Source organism: Esox lucius, chromosome 12, assembly GCF_011004845.1.
Source record: "Esox lucius isolate fEsoLuc1 chromosome 12, fEsoLuc1.pri, whole genome shotgun sequence".
Lineage (NCBI taxonomy): Eukaryota > Metazoa > Chordata > Actinopteri > Esociformes > Esocidae > Esox > Esox lucius.
This window is the reverse complement of record NC_047580.1, coordinates 13,601,376-13,618,903: the sequence shown is the minus strand read 5'-3', so window position 1 is coordinate 13,618,903 and position 17,528 is coordinate 13,601,376. Positions and strand designations below refer to the sequence as shown.

The following is a 17,528-nucleotide window of genomic DNA, read 5'->3' as shown; positions in this document are numbered from 1 at the left end:
TGGTTAGGGTTACATTTCAACAGACACTAATTTGGAGACGGAGGAGAAATTATCGGTCTTGTTCGAGCACAGAACAAAACATTTTAATCTTGACCGTTCTGGGGTTGGATATACACTGAACAAAAAACAACTGAAAACAGGATTCATCTGTGAAGATCAAATTTTTCCAACATGCCATTAGTGGCCATCAAAAGTTAACATTTGCCCAATGAATTTGTTTGCAATGAGACAAACATGTAGATGGGCTTCTCTTAAATGACTTATGACAGTTGGCTCAGAAACTAGGTGGTTGTGCTCACCCACAGCATCATCAGCTGTCTGTGTGACTGGGCTAGTGTGGTCACATGCGTTCTGCAGTTACAACCATATGTTATTTCATAGTTTGATGTCTTCACCAATATTGTCCAATGTGGAAACTAGCAAAAATAAATACCCTTGAATGAGTAGGCGTCCAAACTTCTGGCTGGTATGTACTGTATGTTTTCTGACCAAACTGCATATTGTGTACTTCATGTCCCCAGCACAAGCTGTATTTGTGTAATGCTCATGCCTTTAAATCAGCTTCTTCATCCCTACTGAAGCTCTTCTTGTCACCTCAACCAAAACTCTTCTGTCCGAGCACCATGATGATAAACCAAACTCCCCTTTAAGCTAGGACATAGTTCCTTCCAGAAATGTAAGAAACTCTTTGAATAAGTATTTTTCCTGAATCTAAAACAAGCCACAGGCTCAACCTTCCGTCCCAACACCCTCCAACGTTGCCTGTGTGAACTAAAGCATACAATTTCCATTTGCTTTTCTCTTCAAGCACAGACTGATAATGGCTACATCAGTAAGGTACACTTACTACTATTGAATTTAGTGGTTGTCTTGATGTATGGTCTAACTGGACTTCACTATGGATTACAAAATGTGCTAAATACCTAAAGTGTAAATAATGCTTTTTTGTTTGTATTTTTTTTTTATTCAGACATTGGTTTCATACAGGGAAAACTTGGCAATTTTTGTATTTTTGAATCAAACGCAGTTGTTGCGGACCTACATTTTTGCAACCTTCAACCGGACTAAAAGACATGCATCATTTTCAGTGCATGAGTATATTTTCTATGCACAGCGAACAGGATACAGGCGATTGGTGCTTGTATAATAACATTAGATCAAAGGTGAATCAATGTCTACATTCTAGATAACATATAATAGCATGTTCTACAGGTTGTTCCACATATAAATTGTGATTAGTTGAAATGTTCTAAAACCCAGTAAAATTGCTCTTTACTATGGGTAGGCAATGATGCAAAAGAGGATATCTTTTAACTGTTCTTTCTGAGAAGTCACTATACCGTCAGGAATTTATTAACTTTAATTTATGAACAAAATTCATGAACTAACTAAAAAGCAACTAGATTTCCCCCCCTTACATTTAGACTAGCAACTGGTTTTGAATAACAGTCATTTCTAGAAACGTTGCTTTAGAACTCTCTGAAGTTTGAATCATAGTTTCGATATTGAATTGGGATGTCTGTGGTACTGTCTGAACTTTAAAGGGATTGTGATAGCTATGTATTTGGCTAAAGTTTAAAAGGCAAGGAGTAAGAGCTTGCATAGCATTGTCCAGTTGTGGGTGATCGAAATAAATACATTTGTGTTATGTTTACAATAGTTCAAATTTTTATCTAAAATGGTCCAGCAGGTAGGTACACAGCCTATTCAGTGAATTTATTTACCACACAAAACAGATTAAGTTCAGGACCACAGCCTGCCCATAGCAACTTAAAATAATTGAATGAACAACCAGTCAGTTTGAACTAAACAGTAAATATTGAAAGAACCAACTGGCTTAGGAAGCAATACTAGATTTTGAATCAGGACTATTTCCTCATAGGAGGAAATAGTATGATTAATGTATCAAATTAATTGATTTAATACATGTCACAATTTGTTTATATTTTTACATTGGTAATGTGTTTTGGTAAACACCTTTTTTACTCAGCTGTTCTGGGGTTGTAGATACAAGGCGATAGCTATGATTACATTGTTTCCTCTTGCATTCTCTTGCGTACAACGGCTCCACTATGACATCAAAGTACTATGAACATTGAACTTTTTTTCGGTATTGATTCAGCTTTAATCTAACTTTATTACACAAGCATAATATGCCAGATTAGTCTTGTTTTTTAAGACAAGGCAGGGACTGCACGAACAAACGCATGCATAGAAAGTGATCCTGACATATGCAGAAGCTTTTGGAAGCTCTTGATCTTTTGGTCCGGTCTCATCCTAACCGACCCACACTTTGAATTTAAAAAGCTGCAACCAAAATCTCAATTTCATAAAAGAAAAGGACCCATGTTAATAAACAAACCAGATGCACGTCCCTGATTGACCAGTCCTAACAAAGTCTAACAACCAAAGGCCTCAATTCAGTCTTGAGTCCAATTTGAGTTCATTGGATTACATAGGTGTAACAGGTGACAAAATAATTGTCTGCATTCTGAGTATGGAGTGCCCGTATGGTCAAAACTCAGTCATTTTCTTGTGAGTGTCAGCCTTCCGGTTCTCCCTCTGGGCTGTCAGCTCCTGTGCCTTCTGCTGGGCCAGCAGGCTGCGGGCTGAAGACAGTTTCTCCTCCAGGCGGGCCAGCACAGCTGAATCTCTGACAAGGGACAAAGAAAACAGTCGTTTATAAATAACACTATATCCCCGGGAGAGGTTCTTGACACCCCGGGGATGCCTGTACACAAGCCAATGCCTGTCTGTTCTCATGTGGTAGAGGATTAAAAGAATTCAATAGCAGGAAAACAAACAGCTGCAGGAGTAGAGCGGTCCCCGACCAAGATTTGTTTTGGTGGACAGATTCAATTGTAGTCTCTAAAAACAATTTTTGGAAGATTAATTATTCATATATTCTATGTGCATAAATTAGGTTTATTAAATGTGTTAGATATGTATGTTTTTTATATGATATACAGGCTGGACACTTTACTTTGTCTAGGAGTTGGGGAAATGTGGTTAAAAATGTGAGGACTCTGGCTATAACTTGTTCCCCTCTCTGTCAGAACTCTTGCCAGCAAAACCTTGGCCCCAAGCCCATGTAAGGTTGTTCTTTAGCTTGTGTGTCCTATGTTCCTAGGACTTTAAGATGAGAACCAGATGTTAGAAGAAAATATAAGGAATGTGCACAGCGTACTTGTCTGTGTATCACCTAAAAGCTTGTAATAAACTATCAGAATTAAAGTATTAGTTTCCAGGAGTATTTTTATATTTGGGAAATTAGAATCAAGTGGACTCAAACCTGAGTGGAAAGGAATTAACCGCAACAAATTACTTAAAGCGATTTATGAACTTATTATTTGTTATTTGTTGTTATTCCCCTTAATTAAAACCAAGTTGTTTGTTTGATGCTTTACGGCAGAGTTTCTCAACCCTGCTCCTGGAGGCACCCCACACTGCATGTTTTAGATCTCTCCCTGCCCTAACATACCTGATGTAGCTCATGTAGGACTTGATAACGAGCTGATCATTTGAATCAGGTGTGACAGAGCAGGAAGAGATCTAAAACATTCAGGGCGGGGTGCCACCAGGAGCAGGGTTGAGAAACTCTGCTTTAAGGTACTGCTTTATGGAAAAAATAAGTAACTAAAGACGGATACTGACAAGATAACCAGAAATAGAAAAACATTCCTGACCCAACTCACTGCAGAAAATATGTATCTTTCATAGTGTTGCACCATTATTCTTACATAAAATAACCATATAACATTTCAGTCACAGTCAAATTTTTTGGAGTGATGTTTGTTGAAATTACCATCGCATGTTATGCCTGCCCCATGCCCTCACCAACAGACTGGTACAGGCGGGAATCAGATGGGTGTTACACGGACATACGACTGCTCAACTAAAGAAATGTTAGTCGATCAATAGTCTACTGACCAAACAATCAACTAGTTGACTGAATGGGGTTAAATTGTTGATATAATACCATAAAGTATTCAATTTAAAGACATCATGCAGGACACAACTTGGATGTAACATGTTTTACCAAAAGACATCAGCCTATAAATTACACAGGTATTTAAGTAATCTACAAAAATACCTACAGCACCCGCAAGATAAACAACTACGCACATACAATGCGTGCGTGCCTGTTGCCTCACATTTTTGGAGCTAAATATCTCAAAGTTGCTGATTTGGATACTGCACAAGTCAATATCGCAATTTCAATTAAAATGTAATTAATCATGCAGTCCTAAGTTACACTTCTTCAAATTGGAGTGCGCAACAATGCTAGTACGCGCATGTACAATAATGGTAAGAATATAGTACAGTATCATCCATCCGTACCTCCCAGTGTGTCGACTCAAGGACTCTGTGAGCCTCTGAATCTCCCTCTCTGTCTGGGCCACCCTCTCCGATGCCTGGAACAGCTTCACATTTAGGCTCCTCTTGGTACTCTTCCCCCCCTTGTAAGCCTCCACTCCGGCCCCTCTGGACAATGGATTACGTGGGAGAGGGAGGCTGGCAGTGCCCCCTGCCTTAGGGTTGGCATCTCCATCACCCAGCTTGCGGTTCAGGAAATCAAAGACATTGTTCTTCCCACCAAGGTTGCACATCCTGGCCTTTCGGGTTCTCTTTTTGCAGATCACCTGCTGCCCATCTTTGGCCGCTTTGCTCTGGGTCTTCCTCCCAGTGAGCTCAGCACACTGGTCCGGGGATTTACCTTTGGGCAGGACCACCACCAGCACTGGCTCCACCCGACCCTCGGAAGTCTTCCCCAGACCTGTTAGGCATAGATGCATCTGAGCTTGCTGAGAACAGCAGATTGTAGCTTGCATTTGAAAACTAGTGACACAGAAAGCCTATAACAATGGAATTGTCCGGTGTTTTATAGTAGGCTTGAATATTTCAAGAGTAAAACTACCTCATGCACTATGTTTAAAGCAGTTTCACTATGGCTCATTATTAGACATGGCTTTAGTATGAGACATGTCTTTCACCAGTGTCAGAAATTAACATTTTGGCTCACCTGTCAAAGGGACTGGTAGACAGAAATATCCACCAGCCAAGCATATTTTTTACCAGACAAAATAACAAATTGCCTTTTTGTGTCACACAGAACAACCCATCATCACAGCCTCAGCATCATAGTGGAGCCAGCCTCTTGAAACTCCTATATCTCCAAACCTCCATTTCTCACAAAACAATTTTTTTTTGTGATTCAGCCACTCTTAATATTTTTTTTTTCATCTTTAAATTCTACAAATCCTCAAAGGATATGTTTGTTATTTTAAAGTTAATTTCCTGAAAGTCCCATGAAGCTGAGAACAATGGCCATGTAAATATTGCATACACATTCAGCATTTTAGATGTAGCAATAATAAATAATTATTGTGGCAAGAAAATGTTCTGAGAATAGTCCAGAGAATAGTTTGGATGTTTTACAAATATCCATGTCTTATGAAATGATTTACATTTAAGTTATTTAGGATCAAAAGCTCTTGCTCTGTGTTTTCCAAAAGGTTGGTTCATAGGGGGTAAAGATGTTACTAATAGGAAAACTAGTAATACACTACTTGTATAGTAATGTGAAAATATTGAATGAATACCTTATAAAGCCTGTATATATTGAAGGCTTTATAATAACCTACAATAATATTAACAATATATTCAGTATAAGCTCATGGGTCAGGATTGTATTCCTATAATCTTGCACACAACTGTCTTTCTATTGGTTCAGTCAACACCTCACTACTCTATGGGCCACTATCTTCCAACTCCAACACCTCAACCCTAGCTTCAGTCACTGGCTCACTACTATACAAACCATTTTCCAAAACTAAAAACGTACATGAATTGTATGAAGCAGTTGCACAGGATTATTGAAATGAATTATATATTACTATTTTATATTTAACATTTTATTAAAATGGTTTGTCAGTGAAATCTCTAGTCTTTCTGGTCACCTTGCTAACGTAGTTTCCATTCGTGGCCTCTAATTCTGAGAGGTGAAGAAATACGCTATTTTGAATTTTTCCATGGCTTTACAGGCTAAATATGAACACATTATCTAGCTATTAACAAAACTAAAACGCAGGCAGCAGCATTACCATAGAAAAAGTTTAAACTTATAGACAACGCAGCTTATAGAGACTGTAGTCTTCAATCTGGGAGATTTCTCTCGCTTTAAATACCCTTACCGCTTCACTGTCACTACATCAATTATCTTACCATGGCGCTAGCTAGTAGCTACCAGACAATAGGCTCTGTGCACAAGTGTATGGACGAACTTCCGTTTTAGCCAGATGTCGGCATATCATTTTCCGGTTTACTTAAGGCGATCACCTGCGTCGCCCAAAATTTCAGTTTTTAGTAGATGTCTCCAAGACCTGCCTAAAATAAGCATTAGTGATGTACATCGAATTGTTGATGCCTGGTCTCCTGCTCCAACAAGCATGCGGAACAAGGGATTCAAACTCTACGTATCGAGTTATCTGCACAACTACGAGGGTAAGTAGTTTACTGTGGTGTGCCAGCCGGCTATCGGCTAAGCTAGTTAGCGACGTGTTGCTTTTTAGTGTAGCATTAGGCAGGACAATAGAATGCATAAAAATTCACCCTAGCCTCAAAAACGGCAAAAGAACGCTGGCTGAGCTGGAACGCTAGCGCGTCCCCATAGCAAGTGAATTGAAACAAACCTTCGTTCAGCCTCTTCAACCTGAATGACGCTTAAAATTCCATAGCCTCAAAAAAGCACCAAAACAGGTCTCCTCTTTTATTTTACTACTGTAACCTCATTTCACAACGAAACTGAAAAATATATGGTATTAATTGCGCTTAAACCTGCGTTACGTGGAAGTATATAAAAGAATCGCCTTTTCTGACTATTTCTAGTCTAGCGTTTGAAGTCATTGAATGGCACAAGTATATAAGTATATATATATATAAAAAAAATGCCTTTTCTGACTATTTCTAGTCTAGCGTTTGAAGTCATTGAATGGTGCAAGCCATTTTTTTTTTTTTTAAAAGAGGACATTCTCCTGATTAAAATGATGCCCCACTTGTACCTTGAAACTTAAATGAGTCACGTACATTATATTTCTTTTTTTTTGTACAACAGCATCAGTGAGTTTATGTGTTTACTAATGCGGATGAGTATTAGTAAGTAATTTGGAAACCGCAATACCAACTTCTAGACAAAAGCGGAAGTTACTCACTATGCTGGTGCACAGAGTCTATTCTGGCCAAGTACCAAAGAACGTATTTGTTAAGAACGGACTGGCTATCGGACCTCGAAATCCACTCATCAGTACCGTATTCCTTCAAAATTGCACGCATATTTTCTCAAAGAAGTTACAAGTGGATTTCAATGAAATGCAAACATGACAAATTTTTTCCGAACCATCATGACAGATTGTATTACATTACAATTTTAGTACAAACATTCACCCGCCAATGTAGCCTTCTGCATTTTGTCCCCCCACTTTTAATCAACACAACTCTTATAAGAAAAACTCAGTCTAGAACGTTGCAGTGGCAGTACGGTAAGCAATTGCGTAATACGAATCAGACTGGCTTTAGGACCACACGCAGGCACTTTGCTTTGAGGTAGTTGCTGGTCTGGTTATGGTAGTAGAGTAGAGGCTACCGTTGCTACTAGCAACTGAGATCTCTGTCTCATGAAAGTTTGGTAACCTTGCAGACATTACCTCTAGCTAATTACCTCCCGTAACGTATGAATGAGGTAGAGTATTTTTCTAAAACCAGTAAGGTGTAGCTAAGCTAACGTTATATATGAATGATATTAATAGTTGCAAAATATATATTAGCTTGCCAGCTAACGTTATTTCGCCAGCTAGCAAACAGTCCAACTCACTCACGGCTAGCACCGTATGACACCACCCTAGAAAAGACTGAAGTTAGACAAACGGACGTTTTTTTATGCAAAGACAAAGTGAGTGATACATTTAACTATGATACATTAAGATATAGCCAACTAACTAGCTTAATATTGGATCTCTTGAACAGTTGGCTAACGTTTTAATTCCCTACATAAATAGCTGCATTTGACCTTTCAACCTAATGTGGGTCTTATAGATCAAACATTGACATCTGGTTCTGCAGGCGTCAATGTAGCTCAATTTGTTCATTTCAAATTATGTCCTGCCTTTTTTCAGGATCAGATGGTGACCGTGAGAATGCCAGGGAGAAAAGGTCCACCGTGGAGCTGAGGTGAAATATTGTCTTTAAAGGTGGATAACTTAAATAAAATTAGTTATGTGTAGCCCATATCTTGAATGTTCATATTTATTAGCAGAACCAGAAAGATGTTGAGTCAACCAGTGTAGATGTTGAGTCAATCATGCACAAGAGTAGTGGAGCTTGGGAGGTGAGGTAGTACAGTAATGGCAAAATGTGATGTAGATCACATCAGCCACACACGTGGACACCCAACCATCACACCTATAGGAGCTTATTGGCTATCCCATTCCAAAACATGGGCATTTGCAAAAACATATTTGTCCACGCTGGTGTAGCTATCGGGGTGCGGTTGCACCAGGGCCTGCAGTGGGTGGGGGGCCTGTGCTTGACCTCTATAAAATGTTTTTTGTAATTTCATTTTGTATTGTGTGTTTCTATGTGGTTATCATTGTGAGACCTCAGGATCAGCTTTCCATGCGTATATACCGACTCACAATTTGGACATGTAGGACAGCTTGTAGCCTGACCTGGCGTCACCATCAAACCTACGCCCCTGGATTAACTGGTTAGTGAGCTAAATAATTTTTTTAGTACACAGCGATTAATTAACAAGATATTACAGTTGATTTTAGAGTTGCCCAGCTTAGCTAACATTGTGCTGTAAGTAATACAGTATATTATTTTCATTGCATTCTCTCTGTTTCTTAAAGGATAATTACTTGTGCTTACCTTTCCCATATTCATATCCCATTTTAAGCATGAGCTTGGAGCCTATGCCTCTTGTGTGTGCCTCCCAGCCACCAAAGGAAGAACTACTCGATGATGCCCAATCCTCCTCTTGGGTCAAAACTGATGGGCCAAGAACACAAGAGTTATCCACAGGCAGAGCATTTGTACAAGGAAACATTCGGTGATGTCACGGAATAAGCCTAATGTTAAACCATTTCTGTATTTACTTCCTACCATTTAAACTACAGAAACTCATGCCATTAATCAATCCAAGACATCCTGTTTCTAAGACAATCCTTGTGCTTAACAAGATTGAAGTTGTGTCTACAAACTGCTGAACTACAGGTACCAACCTCTGGCAAATGCCGTCTCCTCCACTCCATTGTCATCATCTTCTGAGCCTGATGAGGAGGGTACGTCGTCTTCTCTTAGTGGGGGGATGACTCCATCGGCCTCCACCACAGCACTCTTCAGTAGTGCAGAGTCGAACTTCACCGTGTAAAACTCACTGTCAATGTCTAGATAGACACTTTCTGGTTAGTAGAACACGTATCAAATTAAAAGCTTTAACCTGTTGTGGAATCCTGAGCATTAACAATTACAATGTGAATGTACGTTTCATTGGAAGTGGATGTGCCAAGATAATGAGAAAAAAAAAGAAACCTCCCTGTTTAGATTATCTCTCTGTAGGTTGCGCTCTGATAACCGCAGGAAAGTTTACATTGATCATTTGACATGGGGGTTACTGTCTTGGAAACCTGATCTTTGCTAGGTAGACACACCCTTCAATGTATACATCAGCTTGTAACCAACATTACAGTGAGAAGAGATTGAGTGAGATGAGATTGAGGTTGTGTAAGGAAGACCAGGTCCGTAACCTCATGAACAAGACTAATGTTGCAATAAATAATTGAATTAATCTCTCCCTTGACAAACGGGTATGCAATAATTATTACAACCACTATACGGAATGGCTGATTTCTAACACTGTTGATCTTGTCTTCTACAAAACATGCTGGCCTGTGCTAATTGTTCTAGCAGTTAAATGTTACTCTTGTTCAGCAGGAGTCTCTATTCCAAAACAAAAATATCCACCCCTTGGGATCCTCAGGACCAGGATTGGGAAACACTGCTATTCTGTCATATCTTGCACTTAAAGAACGAATGTCAAAACACTAGTTGTTCATTGACGTTGTGGTGTTAGTGTCTCTTAATAGATTTGAGTGTATTTGGCAATAAAAAAAAACTTGTTCTGGTATGCTTGTTGGCTACCCTTCACAGGTTTACAGAGATACATGACATACAAGTGTTCTTCATATTTAATTCCCTGATTAGCAACCTTAATCAGTATTTGGAAGCAGAAACGAAATTAGGATTTCCCATCTAAAATGGAATTACATCTACATAGGGGAGGAACAGGCTACTAGTGGCGACTTCAAGGAGCAACAGTAGACTCCCTTAGAGTAGATCTTAAGCTATGTTTTTGTATTCTGGTAGACAGTCAGTGACTTACCTGTTATTTTGGCTGGGTACCAAATGCCATCTTCTTGCCTGGCCAAGCAGGAAGAGCCCTTTTGAAGGTTACTGAGGTCGGACTCCAAAAAGTCTCTGAGCTCAGACACATATACCACTTCACCATGGGAGAACCTGCAACACCAGGACAGGGTCAGATGAGGAAGAACCTACAAACACCAGGACAGGGTCAGACCAGTAGAACCTACAACACCAGGACAGGGTCAGATCAGGGAGAACCTACAACACCAGGAAAGGGTCAGATCAGGGAGAACCTACAACACCAGGAAAGGGTCAGATCAGGGAGAACCTACAACACCAGGACAGGGTCAGATCAGGGAGAACCTACAACACCAGGACAGGGTCAGATCAGGGAGAACCTACAACGCCAGAACAGGGTTTAGATCAGGGAGAACCTACAACACCAGAACAGGGTTTAGATCAGGGAGAACCTACAACACCAGAACAGGGTTTAGATCAGGGAGAACCTACAACACCAGAACAGGGTTTAGATCAGGGAGAACCTACAACACCAGAACAGGGTTTAGATCAGGGAGAACCTACAACACCAGAACAGGGTTTAGATCAGGGAGAACCTACAACACCAGAACAGGGTTTAGATCAGGGAGAACCTACAACACCAGAACAGGGTTTAGATCAGGGAGAACCTACAACACCAGAACAGGGTTTAGATCAGGGAGAACCTACAACACCAGAACAGGGTTTAGATCAGGGAGAACCTACAACACCAGAACAGGGTTTAGATCAGGGAGAACCTACAACACCAGAACAGGGTTTAGATCAGGGAGAACCTACAACACCAGAACAGGGTCAGATCATGGAGAACCTACAACACCATAAAAGGGTCAGATCATGGAGAACCTACAACACCATAAAAGGGTCAGATCATGGAGAACCTACAACACCAGGACAGGGTCAGACCAGTAGAACCTACAACACCAGGACAGGGTCAGATCAGGGAGAACCTACAACACCAGAACAGGGTCAGATCAGGGAGAACCTACAACACCAGAACAGGGTCAGATCAGGGAGAACCTACAACACCAGAACAGGGTCAGATCATGGAGAACCTACAACACCAGGACAGGGTCAGACCAGTAGAACCTACAACACCAGGACAGGGTCAAATCAGGGAGAACCTACAACACCAGAACAGGGTCAGATCAGGGAGAACCTACAACACCAGAACAGGGTTTAGATCAGGGAGAACCTACAACACCAGAAGAGGGTTTGACCAGGGAGAACCAACAAAACCAGAACAGGGTTTGACCAGGGAGAACCTACAACACCAGAACAGGGTCAGATCATGGAGAACCTACAACACCATAAAAGGATCAGATCATGGAGAACCTACAACACCAGGACAGGGTCAAATCAGGGAGAACCTACAACACCAGAACAGGGTTTGACCAGGGAGAACCAACAAAACCAGAACAGGGTTTGACCAGGGAGAACCTACAACACCAGAACAGGGTCAGATCATGGAGAACCTACAACACCATAAAAGGGTCAGATCATGGAGAACCTACAACACCAGGACAGGGTCAGACCAGTAGAACCTACAACACCAAGACAGGGTCAGACCTGTAGAACCTACAACACCAAGACAGGGTCAGACCAGTAGAACCTACAACACCAGGACAGGGTCAGACCAGTAGAACCTACAACACCAGGACAGGGTCAGACCAGTAGAACCTACAACACTAGGACAGGGTTTGACCAGTAGAACCTACAACACTAGGACAGGGTTTGACCAGTAGAACCTACAACACTAGGACAGGGTTTGACCAGTAGAACCTACAACACTAGGACAGGGTTTGACCAGTAGAACCTATAACACTAGGACAGGGTTTGACCAGTAGAACCCACAACACTAGGACAAGGTCAGACCAGGGTCCTGAGTCCTGTCTGAAACGTACTACTGTGTAAGTTAAGTAAAATAACACTGGGGAGAGTAATCCAAGAGAAAACAATGCCCAAATGACAGCAAGAAAACTGTACACATGCAGATATAAGGCAATAAACCAAATGGGAAAATCATATTAAACTGAAGCCTTCCTTCAATATTAAGATCATACAGGCTACCTGCAGTTGTCTTCGAAACGACATTTGTCCTCCAAGAAGAATGGACATGGTTTCATGGACTTCTGTGTGGGGTGAACATACAGCACCCTCACTTGAGGCTCATCCGTGTCACATCTCTCTGTCCCCACGATCATTGCATTATGGTACTCCAACCTCCCCCAGGAGGTGCGGTAGGGTGCACGCACTTTTGTACCACTTAAAGTTTCTACCTCTCCTTCCTCATGTTCACCATCATCATCCCGCTCTCCGACATCATCCATTTGGTTTCCCTCGTCTCTGGGATCTGAGCTGCTTCTGGAAACCTCTCCCATTTCTGAATAGAAGGCAGCAAACTCATTATCCAAGCTGCAGTTGGCTGGGTCATCTGTGGCTAGTGACTGGAGCCCATTGGCCTCTTCCAGTGTGGCTAAGAGCCGACTCTTCTTGACTGACACTAGGCTAGCTTCTGTAAGCTCTATCAGCTGACTGAGGTCATCTTTCAGTTTGATCAGGTCGACCTGTTGTGAAGGGTCCAGACCCGCTGACAGGGCACACTCCACCTGCTGTAGCTGGGTGCCATAGGCCGCAATGGCTGCCTCCAGGGTGTGTTCATCCATTCTGGCCTGGGTGGGCAGGAGCGACTGGTCAACATCTAGCTAGCAGGGAGTCTGCGGAACAAGGAAAGTAAATACTTCTGTCAGGGCTGGCAGAGTGCTTTGCAATTGGAGTAATAAACCATGTTTTTCCTTGAACAAGGTACTTAAACCAAATTGCTCCAGTGAGTATAACTCAAGATAAGTGTGCGCTATGAAAACAAAGTAAAATGTTAGCATGTTCTCTCTGGATCATGGTGTGTTTTCCAGTTGTAGCTACAAAAACAGATCCATCCCTTGCAGCAAAGTATTTATTATACCGGGCTCTCAAGAAACCAAGGCCACAGCATTTATTTAACGATAGCTAAATAGTCTAGCTTGCTCATTTAATTAGCCGTTCTTTGTTGTTGATATATTGAACAGCTACATGTAAATTGTAAAATAAACAAGTTATTGAATATGTGTATATATAGGGTGAACAAGCACAGGTTTACACAACAATTCTGAAACGGTTTGGGGTCGCCGAGGAGAGGTTTGAGAACCATTCTAGCTAGTTAGCTATGCAGCTACAGTAGCTAGCAACTTTGCTATGTTTCTATTCTAGCTACGGTAACTATCTAGTTAGCAAGCTGTTGGGAATATACCGGTAACTAGCACTTAACAAGACAGTTCACAACTATATACTCACGTTGTGACCTTTAATCGCTTATATACAGAAATGCATATATCGAAGGGAGTAACATTTACGGTCGAGAAACACCACACCATATAAAAACCAAGAATGAACGATAGGCGGCTATGTTGCTTACTTCAGGAGCTCGTAGGAAAGTCGGAACTAGGGGACTGTACCTATGGGACGCTGTTTAAACATTTATTCGCTAGACTTGACTATCCGGAATTAACATGGCAAATTAACACCGTAATTTTGACTAGTCGTAATTACATTGTGACAAGTCAGAATTTTTATTCAAGCTATCTACAACGTCATTCTGACTAGTCAAAACGACAGTTAAAGATATCTGTAACTCAGTTTTGACTAGTTACTTAGGTGAAGTTTTTCTGCTCTACAAGCGAACAAACCAACATTTTGCACGACAGCGCCGCCTCGTGCAAAAATAATTTTCTACTATCTGCACAACAAGGCTGCAAGAATGCAAAAATGGTGGTCTCTCCGTCTGCTACAGTATACAAGACATGGAAAGCAAAGTTTAGAAAATATGTAACGCTGGTATGTGAGCAGGGCAGGAAAAAAGGAAGGAGGAAAATTGCTTTAGCCCCCCCTAAAATATTAATTAGCCCCCCCCTTAATAAATCAATATATAAGTCAATATATTTTCTCCGTGATTTCTTTTTTTCGTCTATCTTTCCATCACATAAACTTCTTACAAATTGTATAGAATCGTGTTCATTTGGTAGCATGTTCGGTTGAGTTTGATGCTTTGAACATAACTCGCTTATCTGAAGCGAGCTGTCTTCTGTAAATGGTAGCTAACGTTTCTAGTGGTCTTAAGTTCAAAATGTAAATTCATTGGAAAGCAACGGTACATTTTGCTAATCAGTATAACCTTTCAGCTAGCCCACAACCATTTTTGATAGAAATGTATGGAGGTTAAAACATTTTTGGAGATCGTTATTTGCTTAGACATGGAATTAGAAGTTACAATTCGTGAAATTAGACATGCGTGACAGACCAGACGTCATGTAATGTCAAGTGATCAGTCTTTTTTCTTTACCTGAAGGCAAGAAAGCTAGCTACAACTTTCTAGTAGACACTTCAGAGAAGACTAAGGTCTGTCATTTGTAATACAAATAAATTATAATGTAATTCAATAAAAAAGGTAGGTGGCCCATAATTGGGGATGGTAGCAGATAATAGGGTGTTGTATTTTTTTTAGCAGGAACAGTTGCAAAACTGCATGTTTCACAGATTCATGTTTGTTTGGGTTTAACTTTGCAACATGTTGTGTTTAGAGGAAGGGAGATCCGGTTGTTTTTTTTTAAATTATGATAACATTTTTAATTACTTTATTCCGAGGTGAATGGGCTAATGACAATCTGTTTTTGAAATGATTCAGAATGATTAAGAGAAATCTTGCTTAAATACAGAATATACTGTAATTCAATGTTAATTTACTACAAACTGTAGTTGACAAGAGTATTTTGGCTATAGCCGTTTTTGTGACTTTTGTTGGTGTTGTATGGATGAAGAAAGAGTGGACATTCTTTATTTTGGTAGAATTTAATTCATATTAGATCAGTGTCTAACACAAACTATGAGACAGGTATACTTCTAGCCAACCTTGACCAAAAATAACCTTATTTTGATTGATTTCACACCCATTGTTACTCTAAAAATACACCATGGAAAGATGTTTTGGGGAGTATGCCCAGACGACCCAAAACGAGGCTTAACCCCCCCATCCGTGATTTTCTAGTGACGTCCCTGGTACATGTTACCCTTTGACGCATACAATGACACCAGTGTGATCAGGCTAGAGTGGTCCCTGAAACGTACGATGACACCAGTGTGATCAGGCTAGAGTGGTCCCTGAAGCGTACGATCACACTAGTGTGATCAGGCTAGTGGTCCCTGAAGCGTACAATCACTGGTCAGACCGCGCTTTTATTTATTCACATTTAGCGGAAACAGTCTTTATAACTTTATTTCCTCATTGTAATTGTTCAAAGATCTACGCTATGATATTAACGAGGTAGCAAGCGTACAAATCGGGACAAGAAGGGTTACTTATGTACCAACAGGCAGCCAACACAGTCATATTGTTCTAAAATAAATATAATACATCTGACACAAAAACAAATGATATTAGCGACTAGAACATGAGTCAGTGAGAAGCATGCAGAGGTGGCGGACTCGAGTCACAATTTTCAGGACTTGTGACTTGCTTGATTAAAGTATGAAAATGACTTGACTTGACTTTGACTTGAGAACAAGTTACTTGAGACTTGACTTGACTTGAAGTGGAAGACTCGACAATGACTTGAACTTATAATAAACAAACAGCAATACAATTATTTTATATGTTGTGACATCAGCACCACTAATCAGCGTATGTGCCTTTAACGCTGCACAATTCAAACCGCGCCAAACATGGCAGACAGTAACGTTAGTCGAGCTCCACAAATAGTATCGTTTGTTTACAAGGACTTTGAACTGGACCGTGTGAATAAAAAAAGATTTGCCAGATGCTAAATATGCAACAACGTCAAATTTCATTCGTTATTTTAAGAACCACAAGGAAAGGTAAGAAAGTAATCTCTTTATATTCAGTTTCACTAAGATCTATAACGATTAAGTTACTAATGTAATTAATTAATCTTTTGTTTGTCATAATTTGGCCTTGGTTGCATATTATATATATATTTTTTTCTTGTTAGAAATGTGACCATTATCATTACTGAATACGTCTGGTAAATAGATGTAAGGGAATTTGACTATAACAGTGGCATAGCCTGAATTTTAATGTTGATGGGCATCTTAAAATGAGCGGGCATGTATATTATTACACGTAGGCTATAATGTCTGTATTAAATGTGGGCATTTTCAAGTGTTTGTGGACTGCGTGTGGAAACTAAAAAGCATTGTGCTTACTCCACAACAGTTAACTTTACTGCATGAAAGGCTAACATGGAGGCGCCGATGTGATTACTAGCACCTAAACATTTCGAAGAGCTTTTTTTTTTAAAGAATAATATCAGCGTAATTACATATTAGGCAGTTTTTCAGTCACAATAATTAGTTTATAAGGTTGTTATTATTAGCCCTTATTACATGGATTGGCTGAATTCCAGTGCAGAATGCGTGTTATTTCTTGATAACAGACCGTTGCCATGAAAAACAGCGCGTTGCTATGGACGCAGCAGGATTCTAACCAGAAACGGAACGGACTATTTTCTTTAGAGGAAGCAATACAATCGTTTTTAAATCAATAAATTCCTTTTGAAATCAATATTTTCAAATTATAGATTTATTTGGTAGGTAGCCATGTAATAAGCGGGATAAGGTATAGCGAGGCGGTTGTTATAGCGAATACAACCCCTTCAGGCTGATTCAAGATCTTTAGTACTGTGACTTGACTTGACTTGAAACTTATAAGGACTCGACTTGACTTGCTTAGGGTGAACCCTTGACTTGACTTGCTTGATTTATCTGAACTGTGACTTGAGACTTGACTCGAGACTTGATGGTTAAGACTTGAGACTTGCTTGGACTTGACCATGTGTGACTTGTCCCCATCCCTGGAAGCATGCAATGCAATGTATGTAGTGTTCCCTAGCGGGCAAGGTGACTGTGTTTGTCAACCATCTGAAAGGCACTAAATGCACATAGATAAACTGGGTTTAATTTATTCAGTTTTTTTATGTTGGTAGGGTTCACACACAATAGCTCAATTT

The 17,528-nt window shown here is 40.2% G+C and overlaps 1 protein-coding gene and 1 long non-coding RNA gene across 5 annotated transcripts; one reads left to right on the top strand and one right to left on the bottom strand.

The window, feature by feature from the left end:
- Positions 1–43: 43 nt before the first annotated feature.
- zgpat (zinc finger, CCCH-type with G patch domain) lies at positions 44–14,114 on the bottom strand. 2 transcript variants are annotated; one of them, XM_010875778.4, is made up of 7 exons: positions 13,804–14,114; positions 12,544–13,190; positions 10,439–10,572; positions 9,279–9,443; positions 8,926–9,045; positions 4,342–4,777; positions 44–2,653 (listed from the first exon to the last, which is right to left on the bottom strand). In XM_010875778.4, the coding sequence occupies exons 2-7, from the start codon at positions 13,137–13,139 to the stop codon at positions 2,515–2,517; spliced, it is 1,590 nt and encodes a 529-aa protein (XP_010874080.2). In that variant the 5' UTR covers positions 13,140–13,190; positions 13,804–14,114; the 3' UTR covers positions 44–2,514. The 2 variants fall into 2 exon arrangements, with proteins under 2 accessions (XP_010874080.2, XP_010874081.2); XM_010875779.4 differs by having other exon boundaries at positions 13,925–14,114.
- On the top strand, positions 7,105–9,500 carry LOC109616446. 3 transcript variants are annotated; one of them, XR_004576620.1, is made up of 4 exons: positions 7,105–7,738; positions 8,172–8,246; positions 8,659–8,761; positions 8,954–9,500. It is a non-coding gene; the product is annotated as an uncharacterized LOC109616446 (long non-coding RNA). The 3 variants fall into 3 exon arrangements; XR_004576619.1 differs by having other exon boundaries at positions 7,105–7,948; positions 8,172–8,226; XR_002197592.3 differs by having other exon boundaries at positions 7,105–7,948.
- Positions 14,115–17,528: the final 3,414 nt, after the last annotated feature.

What these genes read in the sequence shown, in the direction of transcription:
- zgpat (XM_010875778.4), bottom strand. Translation starts at nt 13,139, where the DNA reads ATGGATGAACACACCCTGGAGGCAGCCATTGCGGCCTATGGCACCCAG. An exon ending in GTACCCAGCCAAAATAACAG is followed by an intron (nt 9,444 to 10,438) that starts GTAAGTCACTGA and finishes GTGTCTATCTAG; the next exon opens with ACATTGACAGTGAGTTTTAC. An exon ending in GGGATATGAATATGGGAAAG is followed by an intron (nt 4,778 to 8,925) that starts GTAAGCACAAGT and finishes TATGCCTAACAG; the next exon opens with GTCTGGGGAAGACTTCCGAG.